The sequence below is a fragment of the Petromyzon marinus genome, chromosome 69 (genome assembly GCF_048934315.1).
Source record: "Petromyzon marinus isolate PM22_M1 ecotype Great Lakes invasive population chromosome 69, UKy_Petmar_22M1.pri1.0, whole genome shotgun sequence".
NCBI classification, from domain to species: Eukaryota; Metazoa; Chordata; class Hyperoartia; order Petromyzontiformes; family Petromyzontidae; genus Petromyzon; species Petromyzon marinus.
Genome location: NC_133735.1, coordinates 5,410,390 through 5,423,639, shown reverse-complemented (window position 1 = coordinate 5,423,639; position 13,250 = coordinate 5,410,390). Strand labels below are relative to the sequence as shown.

General features: G+C 55.8%; 1 protein-coding gene across 3 annotated transcripts in view; it reads left to right on the top strand.

Moving 5' to 3' along the window:
• The first annotated feature begins 1,093 nt into the window (after positions 1-1,093).
• The window catches only part of LOC116937447 (uncharacterized), an 18,812-nt gene continuing 6,655 nt past the window's right edge, over positions 1,094-13,250 (top strand). Inside the window, exons 1-5 of one of the 3 annotated variants that reach the window (XM_076055151.1) lie at positions 1,095-1,246; positions 1,601-2,169; positions 3,879-3,963; positions 6,312-6,471; positions 10,186-10,354. In XM_076055151.1, the coding sequence (XP_075911266.1) occupies positions 3,944-3,963; positions 6,312-6,471; positions 10,186-10,354 (349 nt within the window). In that variant the 5' untranslated portion in view covers positions 1,095-1,246; positions 1,601-2,169; positions 3,879-3,943. Of the gene's footprint in view, positions 1,247-1,600; positions 2,170-2,207; positions 2,599-3,878; positions 3,964-6,311; positions 6,472-10,185; positions 10,355-13,250 lie in introns of those variants that run through there. The other 2 variants (XM_076055152.1, XM_076055153.1) reach the window with 2 other exon arrangements.

The following is a 13,250-nucleotide window of genomic DNA, read 5'->3' as shown; positions in this document are numbered from 1 at the left end:
GTGTGGGTCCGGGGTGTTTGTTAGTCCGTGGTGTTTGTAAGTGTGGGTCCGGGGTGTTTGTAAGTGCGTGGTGTTTGTAAGTGTGGGTCCGGGGTGTTTGTTAGTCCGTGGTGTTTGTAAGTGTGGGTCCGGGGTGTTTGTTAGTCCGTGGTGTTTGTAAGTGTGGGTCCGGGGTGTTTGTAAGTGCGTGGTGTCTGTAAGTGTGGGTCCGAGGTGTTTGTAAGTGCGTGGTGTTTGTAAGTGTGGGTCCGGGGTGTTTGTAAGTGCGTGGTGTTTGTAAGTGTGGGTCCGGGGTGTTTGTAAGTGCGTGGAGTTCATAAGTGTGGGTCCGGGGTGTTTGTAAGTCCGTGGTGTTTGTAAGTGTGGGTCCGGGGTGTTTGTTAGTCCGTGGAGTTTGTAAGTGTGGGTGCGTGGTGTCTGTAAGTGTGGGTCCGGGGTGTTTGTAAGTGCGTGGTGTCTGTAAGTGCGTGGTGTTTGTAAGTGTGGGTCCGGGGTGTTTGTAAGTGCGTGGTGTTTGTAAGTGTGGGTCCGTGGTGTTCTTAAGTGCGTGGTGTTTGTAAGTGTGGGTCCGGGGTGTCTGTAAGTCCGTGGTGTCTGTAAGTGCGTGGTGTCTGTAAGTGCGTGGTGTTTGTAAGTGTGGGTCCGGGGTGTTCTTAAGTGCGTGGTGTCTAAGTGCGTGGTGTTTGTAAGTGTGGGTCCGGGGTGTCTGTAAGTGCGTGGTGTCTGTAAGTGCGTGGTGTCTGTAAGTGCGTGGTGTCTGTAAGTGCGTGGTGTCTGTAAGTGCGTGGTGTCCGTAAGTGCGTGGTGTCCGTAAGTGCGTGGTGTCCGTAAGTGCGTGGTGTCCGTAAGTGCGTGGTGTCCGTAAGTGCGTGGTGTCCGTAAGTGCGTGGTGTCCGTAAGTGCGTGGTGTCCGTAAGTGCGTGGTGTCCGTAAGTGCGTGGTGTCCGTAAGTGCGTGGTGTCCGTAAGTGCGTGGTGTTCGTAAGTGCGTGGTGTTCGTAAGTGCGTGGTGTTCGTAAGTGCGTGGTGTTCGTAAGTGCGTGGTGTTCGTAAGTGCGTGGTGTTCGTAAGTGCGTGGTGTTCGTAAGTGCGGGGCCGTGGTGTGTTCGTAAGTCGAGGATCCCCTCGGCCTGTCAGTACCGCAGCGCTGCCGCACGGTGGCGCCGCTCCTCACCCAGCAGCCGCAGCCACCGCCGCGACCTCATCCGGAAGCAACACCCGGGAGAGAGGCGAGAGAGAGACGAGGGGTGAGTGGGGAGGTGTACAGGCACCTAGCCTGGCACCGTGGTGGGGATTTAACAGAAGCAGAGGGAGAGAGGGGGGGTGTACAGGCACCTAGCCTGGCACCTAGCCTGGCACCGTGGTGGGGATTCAACAAGCAGGGGGAGAGAGAGGGGGGGGATGTGGGGAGGTGTACAGGCACCTAGCCTGGCACCTTGGTGAGGATTCAACAAGCAGAGGGAGAGAGAGGGGGGGGTGTACAGGCACCTAGCCTGGCACCGTGGTGGTTCATCAGTGAGGCCGCGATAGTCGAGCTAGGAGGCAGCCAAAAGCCTTCACCTCGTTAGCGTCGATCACTCATCGTTGTGGTGTCTCTCTAGGCCGCTTCCGTCACCACCTCGTCACCACCTCGTCACCACCACCACCTCGTCACCTCCACCTCGTCACCACCACCTCGTCACCTCCACCACCACCTCGTCACCACCACCTCGTCACCTCCACCACCACCTCGTCACCACCACCACCTCGTCACCACCACTTCGTCACCACAACCACCTCGTCACCACCACCTCGTCACCACCTCGTCACCTCCACCACCACCTCGTCACCACCACCTCGTCACCACCACCTCGTCACCACCACCAGTCGTCACCACCACCACCAGTCGTCACCACCACCTCGTCACCACCACCTCGTCACCTCCACCTCGTCACCACAACCTCGTCACCACCTCGTCACCACAACCTCGTCACCACAACCTCGTCACCACCTCGTCACCACCTCGTCACCTCCACCTCGTCACCACAACCTCGTCACCACAACCTCGTCACCACCTCGTCACCACAACCTCGTCACCACCTCGTCACCTCCACCTCGTCACCACAACCTCGTCACGTGTTATGCGGCGGCCGGGACGAGGCGACGAGGAGGGTCGCTGAGGACAGACGAGGTGAGGGCGGAGAGTGTGACTCTGTGTGTGTGTCTGTGTGTATGTCTGTGTGTCTGTGTGTGTCTGTGTGGTGTGTGTGTCTGTGTGTGTGTGTCTGTGTGTGTGTCTGTGTGTGTGTGTCTGTGTGTGTGTGTAGGTGTGTGTGTGTGTCTGTGTGTGTGTCTGTGTGTGTGTGTGTCTGTGTGTGTGTCTGTGTGTGTGTGTCTGTGTGTGTGTGTCTGTGTGTATGTGTCTGTGTGTATCTGTGTCTGTGTGTCTGTGTGTATCTGTGTTTGTGTGTGTCTGTGTGTGTGTCTGTGTGTCTGTGTGTGTGTCTGTGTGTGTGCTATTGCTCAACCACGTTATGTATGCTGATGATTTGGTAATAGCTGCTCAGTCAGAGGAGGAGTTGGAGACGCTGCTGCTGAGACTGGAGCGTGCCACTAAGAGGTGGGGCCTTACCATCAGCCCCACCAAAACTAAGCACCTGCCTGGGTATTTTGTACCATCGGACACTCCACCCCCACAACTCCCAATCGGTGATGGGGCAGTTGTGGAGAGAGTGGAGAGTTTCTCATACCTGGGCAGTGTGCTTATGACTGGCTCCAGTTTAACAGCAGAGGTCTCACTCCGAATCAGTCGAGCGGCAATATCTTTCCATCGGTTGCGTAACGCTGTGTGGAAGCTACCTGGTCTGTCGCTCCGCACTAAGCTTCAGGTCTTCTCGGCCACGGTCATTCCCTCCCTTCTCTACGCTTGCGAAACGTGGACCCCCCTAATGGAACATCTTCGCCGGTTAGAAACATTTAGGCTGGCCTGCCTACGATCCATCCTGAGTTTAACCAGACTGGATTGTGTGAGAAGCTCACAAATCCTTGAAAGATCTGGGCATGGTCTCATCGGTGAGCTCCTCCGGCGGGCAAGGCTGCGATGGCTGGGTCATGTAGCCCGCATGCCCTGCCACCGCATGCCGAAACAGCTTTTGTTCGGCCGGATTGAGGGGGCTAAGCGGACGCGGCACGGGCTAGAGAAGAGATGGAGTGATGTGGTACAGGAGGACGTGGAGCTGAGTGGACTTGCCGATGACCGGTACCAGCGGTGTCAAGATCGGCCTCTGTGGAGGAGGCTCGTGAAGGACGCTACTGGGCAGTTGGAGGCAGTCGCCCTCCAACAACAACGGAGGGCGGAGGAGCGACGCTCACAACAACGAGCGGAGCGCCGGGTGGCTAAAGCACGGCAGGTTGGCACAGTAGTGGGCACAGGTGGTGCGTCAGCCAGTCATCTCAGTCATCTCAGTCAGTCGACCCGTGGCACCTGGGTCTGCCCCGTGACCTCCTGCCAGCGGGCGTTCGACACTTCACGTGGCCTCAGGGTGCACATAGCCTGGCACAAGCGTCGTGGTGACGTCACTGCCACTTAGTGGCGAATGGCGGTTGTTGTTGTGTGTGTCTGTGTGTGTGTCTGTGTGTGTGTCTGTGTGTCTGTGTGTGTGTGTCTGTGTGTATGTGTTTGTGTGTATTTGTGTGTCTGTGTGTGGTGTGTGTCTGTGTGTGTGTCTGTGTGTGTCTGTGTGTGTGTGTCTATGTGTGTGTGTGTCTGTGTGTATGTGTTTGTGTGTCTGTGTGTATCTGTGTGGTGTGTGTCTGTGTGTGTGTCTGTGTGTGTGTGACTGTCTGTGTGTGTGTGTCTGTGTGTGTGTTTCTGTGTGTGTCTGTGTGTGTGTGTGACAGGGCAAGTTCGTGGACAGAGTAAATTGGCGAGCGATCCGGAACGTCGTTCACTCCTCCTTGCTGCGATGGAGCTGTATTGGTACATGTGAGTAGTCCCTGCACCACCACCCCCCACTAACCCCCCCCCACTACCCTCCCCACTAACCCCCCCAACTAATCCACCCCCCCACTAACCCACCCCCCACACCCACGGCCACTCCCATACCTACAGGCAGCAGCAGCAGCAACTTTCCCCAAGCGCCTGTTAGTTCCAGATAACGAACATTCACTTTTGTTTGTGCGAGCGTGCGTGTGTGTGCGTGTGTGTGTGTGCGTGTGTCAGTGTGTGTGTGCGTGTGTATGTGTGTGCGTGTATCAGTGTGTGTGTGCGTGTATCAGTGTGTGTGTGCGTGTATCAGTGTGTGTGTGCGTGTGTATGTGTGTGCGTGTATCAGTGTGTCTGTGCGTGTGTATGTGTGTGCGTGTATCAGTGTGTGTGTGCGTGTGTATGTGTGTGCGTGTGTCAGTGTGTGTGTGCGTGTGTATGTGTGTGCGTGTATCAGTGTGTGTGTGCGTGTGTATGTGTGTGCGTGTATCAGTGTGTGTGTGCGTGTGTATGTGTGTGCGTGTATCAGTGTGTGTGTGCGTGTGTATGTGTGTGCGTGTATCAGTGTGTGTGTGCGTGTGTATGTGTGTGCGTGTGTCAGTGTGTGTGTGCGTGTGTATGTGTGTGCGTGTATCAGTGTGTGTGTGCGTGTGTATGTGTGTGCGTGTATCAGTGTGTGTGTGCGTGTGTATGTGTGTATGTTTGTGTGTGAGCGATAGTGTAGCGGTTAGCGCTACGCTGCGCTATGAACCTGGCGACCCGGGTTCGATTCCCGCTCACGGCCAACACCAGTGACGATTATCTGAACCGGTCCCCGGCCTCGCCTAGGTCGACTCGGCCTCAAATGAGTACCTGGTGCGGTGCGTGGTGAACATCGCCACTGGGGAGACAAAGGCGGCCGGGCGTGGTGGTGCTGGCCACCCACCCCCTCGTGTGCCACAGTGCCGGTAGCCTTCATAGCTGCTTGCTCGCTAACAGCACTTGCCCCTACAGTCTGTTACAGGCTACACGGGGGAGCTTTGTCTTGTTTGTTTACATCCGTGTCTCTGTAGCTGCAGCAGCGTCTACTCACCCCTCCCCCCTTGTGTCTCTGTAGCTGCAGCAGCGTCTACTCACCCCCGCCTTGGTCTCTCTGTAGCTGCAGCAGCGTCTACTCACCCCCCTGGTGTCTCTGTAGCTGCAGCAGCGTCTACTCACCCCCCTGGTGTCTCTGTAGCTGCAGCAGCGTCTACTCCACCCCCGCTGGTGTCTCTGTAGCTGCAGCAGCGTCTACTCACCCCACCCCCCCTGGTGTCTCTGTGGCTGCAGCAGCGTCTACTCACCCCCCTGATGTCTCTGTAGGTGCAGCAGCATCTACTCACCCCCCTGATGTCTCTGTAGGTGCAGCAGCATCTACTTACCCCCCTGATGTCTCTGTAGGTGCAGCAGCATCTACTCACCCCCCTGGTGTCTCTGTAGCTGCAGCAGTGTCTACTCACCCCCCTGGTGTCTCTGTAGCTGCAGCAGCGTCTACTCACCCCCGCCTTGGTGTCTCTGTAGCTGCAGCAGCATCTACTCACCCCCCTGGTGTCTCTGTAGCTGCAGCAGCGTCTACTCACCCCCCTGGTGTCTCTGTAGCTGCAGCAGCGTCTACTCACCCCCCTGGTATCTCTGTAGCTGCAGCAGCGTCTACTCACCCCCCCCCTGGTGTCTCTGTAGCTGCAGCAGCGTCTACTCACCCCCCTGGTGTCTCTGTAGCTGCAGCAGCATCTACTCACCACCCCCCTGGTGTCTCTGTAGCTGCAGCAGCGTCTACTCACCCCCCCCTATTGTCTCTGTAGCTGCAGCAGCGTCTACTCACCCCCCTGGTGTCTCTGTAGCTGCAGCAGCGTCTACTCACCCCTCCTCCCTTGTGTCTCTGTAGCTGCAGCAGCGTCTACCCCCCCCCCCCCCGGTGTCTCTGTAGCTGCAGCAGCGTCTACTCACCCCTCCTGGTGTCTCTGTAGCTGCAGCAGCGTCTACTCACCCCTCCCCCCTGGTGTCTCTGTAGCTGCAGCAGCGTCTACCCCCCCCCCCCACCCGTGTCTCTGTAGCTGCAGCAGCGTCTACCCCCCCCCACCCGTGTCTCTGTAGCTGCAGCAGCGTCTACTCACCCCCCTGGTGTCTCTGTAGCTGCAGCAGCGTCTACTCAACCTACCCCCCCCCTGATGTCTCTGTAGCTGCAGCAGCGTCTACTCACCCCCCCCGATGTCTCTGTAGCTGCAGCAGCGTCTACTCACCCACCACCCCCACCCGTGTCTCTGTAGCTGCAGCAGCGTCTCCTCACCCACCCACCACCCCCACCCGTGTCTCTGTGCCCGTGTCCCCAGCATTGTGATCATGTTCGTGTTCGTGAAGATTCTCTTCTACGTGTGCTGGTACCGCTCACGCCAGCGACAACTGCACACCTACCTGGCAAACCCCGGCACCACCCAGGTGGTGATCGTGGGCAGTCGCGCCTACCTGCACCGGATGTGGCAGAGGAGGAGCGTGAGTAGCCACGCACGGGCACACGTGTCCGTGTGTGTGTGCGTGTGTGTGTGTGTGCGTGTGTGTCTGGGTGTGTCTGTGTGTCTGTGTGTGTCTGTGTGTGTGTGTGTTAGTGTGTGTCTCAGTGCATGTCTGTGTGTGTCTCTCAGTGTGGATCTGTGTGTGTGTGTGTGTCTCAGTGCGTGTCTGTGTGTGTGTGTCTCAGTGCGTGTCTGTGTGTGTGTCTCAGTGCGTGTCTGTGTGTGTGTGTGTGTCTCAGTGCATGTCTGTGTGTGTGCGTGTGTCTCAGTGTGGATCTGTGTGTGTGCGTGTCTGTGTGTGTGTGTCTCAGTGCATATCTGTGTGTGTGTCTCTCAGTGTGGATCTGTGTGTGTGTGTCTCTCAGTGTGGATCTGTGTGTGTGTGTGTGTGTCTCAGTGCGTGTCTGTGTGTGTGTCTCAGTGTGGATCTGTGTGTGTGTGTGTTAGTGTGTTAGTGCGTGTGTGTGTGTCTGTGTGTGTCTGTGTGTCTGTGTGTTAGTGCGTGTCTGTGTGTGTGTGCGTGTGTGTCTGTGTGTCTGTGTGTGTCTGTGTGTGTGTGTGTCTCATTAGGGGAAAAAACGGTGATACAATCTCCGACCCCCAGGAACAGGTTCGCAGATTTGCTGAGCATTTCTGTGAGGTCCTGGGGGAGGGAAAATCCCTCAGCCAGGAAAACATTGTGGCACAAAGTGAGGATGACCCTGCTGAGGCTGCGGTGCCTCAAATATTGGAAGAAGTCACCCCCTGTGAGTGGCTGGCTGAGGTGCCATCTGCTGAGGAAGTATTGAAGGCGATCCGGAGTCTGAGACCAGGAAAGGCAGCGGGCAGAGATGATCTCCCAAGCGAAATGCTGAGGGAGGGTGGCGTTTGTGCACAGACTGCCCTATATGACATCATAACAACAGTCTGGACCACTGGACGGGTTCCGCAGGATTGGAAGGATGCCCTGGTGGTCCCCCTTTTTAAGAAGGGGGACCGCACAGACTGTAACAACTACAGGGGCATCTCACTCCTCAGTGTGCCGGGAAAGGTCCTGGCAAGGATTATTCAGCATCGCCTTGCCAGGCACGCTGAGGAGAGGCTTGCGGAGCCCCAATGCGGTTTCAGGAAAGGGCGGTCCTGCACAGATGCCATATTTTCTGTCCGTCTGCTACAGCAGAGGTGTAGGGAATTCCAACAAGACCTACATCTCTGCTTTATTGACCTGGTCAAGGCCTATGATACCATCAGTAGGCCTGGGCTCTGGGTCGTTCTTCGTGCTTTTGGAGTACCTGACCCTCTGCTCACGATCATTAAGGACCTTCATGATGGTGAGCGGGCCCGGGTAAAACTACGTGGCCGGGAGTCAGAGCCATTCCCTGTACACCTTGGGGTGCGACAGGGATGTCCTCTGGCTCCCACATTATTTAACATCTATTTTGACCACGTAGTTTGTGAAGCCTTCATTAGCTGTACCGGGGGAATCTCCATATGGTACAGATATAATGGGAGGCTAATCGATGCCCGGGTGCGGTCAAGGGATGGCTCCCTATTGCTCAACCACGTTATGTATGCTGATGATTTGGTAATAGCTGCTCAGTCAGAGGAGGAGTTGGAGACGCTGCTGCTGAGACTGGAGCGTGCCACTAAGAGGTGGGGCCTTACCATCAGCCCCACCAAAACTAAGCACCTGCCTGGGTATTTTGTACCATCGGACACTCCATCCCCACAACTCCCAATCGGTGATGGGGCAGTTGTGGAGAGAGTGGAGAGTTTCCCATACCTGGGCAGTGTGCTTATGACTGGCTCCAGTTTAACAGCAGAGGTCTCACTCCGAATCAGTCGAGCGGCAATATCTTTCCATCGGTTGCGTAATGCTGTGTGGAAGCTACCTGGTCTGTCGCTCCACACTAAGCTTCAGGTCTTCTCGGCCACGGTCATTCCCTCCCTTCTCTACGCTTGTGAAACGTGGACCCCCCTAATGGAACATCTTCGCCGGTTAGAAACATTTAGGCTGACCTGCCTACGATCCATCCTGGGTTTAACCAGACTGGATTGTGTGAGGAGCTCACAAATCCTTGAAACATCTGGGTGAGAATGATGGTATCATAGGCCTTGACCAGGTCAATAAAGCAGAGATGTAGGTCTTGTTGGAATTCCCTACACCTCTGCTGTAGCAGATGGACAGAAAATATGGCATCTGTGCAGGACCGCCCTTTCCTGAAACCGCATTGGGGCTCCGCAAGCCTCTCCTAGCGTGCCTAGCAAGGCGATGTTGAATAATCCATGCCAGGACCTTTCCCGGCACACTAAGGAGTGAGATGCCCCTGTAAATGTTACAGTGAGTCTGAGTGAGCCTGTGTGTGTGAGTCTATGAGGCTGCGTTGACTGGGTCATGTAGCCCGCATGCCCAGCCACCGCATGCCTAAACAGCTTTTGTTCGGCCGGATCGAGGGGGCTAAACGGGCGCGGCACGGGCTAGAGAAGAGATGGAGTGATGTGGTACAGGAGGACGTGGAGCTGAGTGGACTTGCCGATGACTGGTACCAGCGGTGTCAAGATCGGCCTCTGTGGAGGAGGCTCGTGAAGGATGCTACTGGGCAGTTGGAGGTAGTCGCCCTCCAACAAGAACGGAGGGCGGAGGAGCGACGCTCAGAACAATGAGCGGAGCGCCGGGTGGCTTAAAGCACAGCAGGTTGGCACAGTAGGGGGCACAGGTGGTGCACCAGCCAGTCATCTCAGTCGTCTCAGTCAGTCGACCCGTGGCACCTGGGTCTGCCCCGTGACCTCCTGCCAGCGGGCGTTCGACACTTCACGTGGCCTCAGGGTGCACATAGCCTGGCACAAGCGTCGTGGTGACGTCACCGCCACTTAGTGGCGAATGGCGGTTGTTGTTGTGTGTGTCTGTGTGTGTCTGTGTATGTCAACACCTTCAAAGGTGCTCGCTGACAGCACTTGCCCCAACAGTCTGTTCAGGCTATAAGGGGGATCTTTGTCTTTTGTGCCAACACCTTAATGGGTGCTCGTTGTTGTTGTTGTTGACGTGGTTGTTGTTGTTGACGTGGTTGTTGTTGTTGTTGTTGACATTGTTGTTGTTGTTGACGTGGTTGTTGATGTGGTTGTTGTTGACGTGATTGTTGTTGTTGACGTGGTTGTTGTTGTTGTTGTTGAAGTGATTGTTGACGTGATTGTTGTTGTCGTTGACGTGGTTGTTGTTGTCGTGGTTGTTGACGTGGTTGTTGTTGTTGACGTGGTTGTTGTTGTTGACGTGGTTGTTGTTGTTGTTGTTGACGTGGTTGTTGTTGTTGTTGACGTGGTTGTTGTTGTTGTTGTTGTTGACGTGGTTGTTGTTGTTGTTGACGTGGTTGTTGTTGTTGACGTGGTTGTTGTTGTTGTTGACGTGGTTGTTGTTGTTGTTGTTGACGTGGTTGTTGTGGTTGTTGTTGTTGTTGACGTGGTTGTTGTTGTTGTTGACGTGGTTGTTGACGTGGTTGTTGTTGTTGACGTGGTTGTTGTTGTTGACGTTGTTGTTGTTGTTGACGTGGTTGTTGTTGTTGTTGACGTGGTTGTTGTTGTTGTTGACGTGGTTGTTGTTGTTGTTGACGTGGCTGTTGTTGTTGTTGACATTGTTGTTGTTGACGTGGTTGTTGTTGTTGTTGACGTGGTTGTTGTTGTAGTTGACGTGGCTGTTGCTGTTGTTGTTGTTTACACTCAGAGCCCGGCGTTCTACAGCTGGTACCCAACGCGCGACGCCGCCGCCGCCGCCGCCGCCGCTGCCGGCGGCGGCGGCGGTCTCCCGGCACAGTCGGTGTCACCAGCACCATCCTACTGCCACCTGGAGGTGCCTCCACCATACGAACACGTTGCTGGTACCCAGCACGCGGGTGAGGAACGCTCACCACCACCACACTCACCACCACCACCACCACACTCACCACCACCACCACCACCACACTCACCACGCTCACCGCCACCACCACCACACTCACCACCACCACCACGCTCACCAACAACAACAACAACAACAACAACCGCCATTCGCCACTAAGTGGCAGTGACGTCACCACGACGCTTGTGCCAGGCTATGTGCACCCTGAGGCCACGTGAAGTGTCGAACGCCCGCTGGCAGGAGGTCATGGGGCAGACCCAGATGCCACGGGTCGACTGACTGAGATGACTGGCTGGTGCACCACCTGTGCCCCCTACTGTGCCAACCTGCTGTGCTTTAGCCACCCGGCGCTCCGCTCGCTGTTGTGAGCGTCGCTCCTCCGCCCTCCGTTGTTGTTGGAGGGCGACCGCCTCCAACTGCCCAGTAGCATCCTTCACGAGCCTCCTCCACAGAGGCCGATCTTGACACCGCTGGTACCAGTCATCGGCAAGTCCACTCAGCTCCACGTCCTCCTGTACCACATCACTCCATCTCTTCTCTAGCCCGTGCCGCGCCCGCTTAGCCCCCTCAATCCGGCCAAACAAAAGCTGTTTCGGCATGCGGTGGCTGGGCATGCGGGCTACATGACCCAGCCATCGCAGCCTTGCCTGCCGGAGGAGCTCACCGATGGGACCCTGCCCAGATCTTTCAAGGATTTGTGAGCTCCTCACACAATCCAGTCTGGTTAAACCCAGGATGGATCGTAGGCAGGCCAGCCTAAATGTTTCTAACCGGCGAAGATGTTCCATTAGGGGGGTCCACGTTTCGCAAGCGTAGAGAAGGGAGGGAATGACCGTGGCCGAGAAGACCTGAAGCTTAGTGCGGAGCGACAGACCAGGTAGCTTCCACACAGCGTTACGCAACCGATGAAAAGATATTGCCGCTCGACTGATTCGGAGTGAGACCTCTGCTGTTAAACTGGAGCCAGTCATAAGCACACTGCCCAGGTATGGGAAACTCTCCACTCTCTCCACAACTGCCCCATCACCGATTGGGAGTTGTGGGGGTGGAGTGTCCGATGGTACAAAATACCCAGGCAGGTGCTTAGTTTTGGTGGGGCTGATGGTAAGGCCCCACCTCTTAGTGGCACGCTCCAGTCTCAGCAGCAGCGTCTCCAACTCCTCCTCTGACTGAGCAGCTATTACCAAGTCATCAGCATACATAACGTGGTTGAGCAATAGGGAGCCATCCCTTGACCGCACCCGGGCATCGATTAGCCTCCCATTATATCTGTACCATATGGAGATTCCCCCGGTACAGCTATTGAAGGCTTCACGAACTACGTGGTCAAAATAGATGTTAAATAATGTGGGAGCCAGAGGACATCCCTGTCGCACCCCAAGGTGTACAGGGAATGGCTCTGACTCCCGGCCACGTAGTTTTACCCGGGCCCGCTCACCATCATGAAGGTCCTTAATGATCGTGAGCAGAGGGTCAGGTACTCCAAAAGCACGAAGAACGACCCAGAGCCCAGGCCTACTGATGGTATCATAGGCCTTGACCATGTCAATAAAGCAGAGATGTAGGTCTTGTTGGAATTCCCTACACCTCTGCTGTAGCAGACGGACAGATAATATGGCATCTGTGCAGGACCGCCCTTTCCTGAAACCGCATTGGGGCTCCGCAAGCCTCTCCTCAGCGTGCCTGGCAAGGCGATGCTGAATAATCCTTGCCAGGACCTTTCCCGGCACACTGAGGAGTGAGATGCCCCTGTAGTTGTTACAGTCTGTGCGGTCCCCCTTCTTAAAAAGGGGGACCACCAGGGCATCCTTCCAATCCTGCGGAACCCGTCCAGTGGTCCAGACTGTTGTTATGATGTCATATAGGGCAGTCTGTGCACAAACGCCACCCTCCCTCAGCATTTCGCTTGGGAGATCATCTCTGCCCGCTGCCTTTCCTGGTCTCAGACTCCGGATCGCCTTCAATACTTCCTCAGCAGATGGCACCTCAGCCAGCCACTCACAGGGGGTGACTTCATCCAATATTTGAGGCACCGCAGCCTCAGCAGGGTCATCCTCACTTTGTGCCACGATGTTTTCCTGGCTGAGGGATTTTCCCTCCCCCAGGACCTCACAGAAATGCTCAGCAAATCTGCGAACCTGTTCCTGGGGGTCGGAAATTGGATCACCGTTTTTTTCCCCTAATGATGGTAATAGGTGTGGCGCTGCAGGTTACTTTTTTGATGGAGTTAAATAGAGATTTGTGATCACGGGCCACTGAGGCAGACTCCATCTCCTCAGCAACCCGCGACCACCACCCATCCTTGCAGCGCCTCACGGCTCTCCGAACCTCCGAGCGAAGGCTGCGGTAAGCCTCCTCATTCTCTGACGTGGGATTCTGTAGCCGATGACAGTGGGCCTGTCGCTTTTTCTCAACCATCCTGAACAACTCCTCTGTCATCCAGGGTGTCTGGGGAGGTCTGGACCGCGTACCCAAAGCAGCCATTGCAGCTGCATGAGTCACAGTCCTAAACCTCGCCCATTTACCCTCGACATCAGGAGGAGTCGGGGACGATGCCAATCCCAGCCGCAAGCGATGATGAAATTCTCGCTTGCAACTTTCATCAGATAACTGAGACCAGGCCACTTTAGGTTGGAATGGGGTCCTGGGTGTACACCCACCACCGGAGTGGAAGAATGGCAGGCGCATCTTACAGATGACTAGTCGATGGTCAGAGGGCAGATCAGCTCCACGGTAGGTCCTGGTGTCAAGGACATGGGCTCGCATTCGCTGGTCCGTCACTATGTAGTCCAGCAGATGTTCTTGCTTGGACCCGGCATGCATCCATGATGTTGTGTGGATACGCCGATGCCGGAACAGCGTGTTGGTAATTACAAGCCCATGGGCTGCAC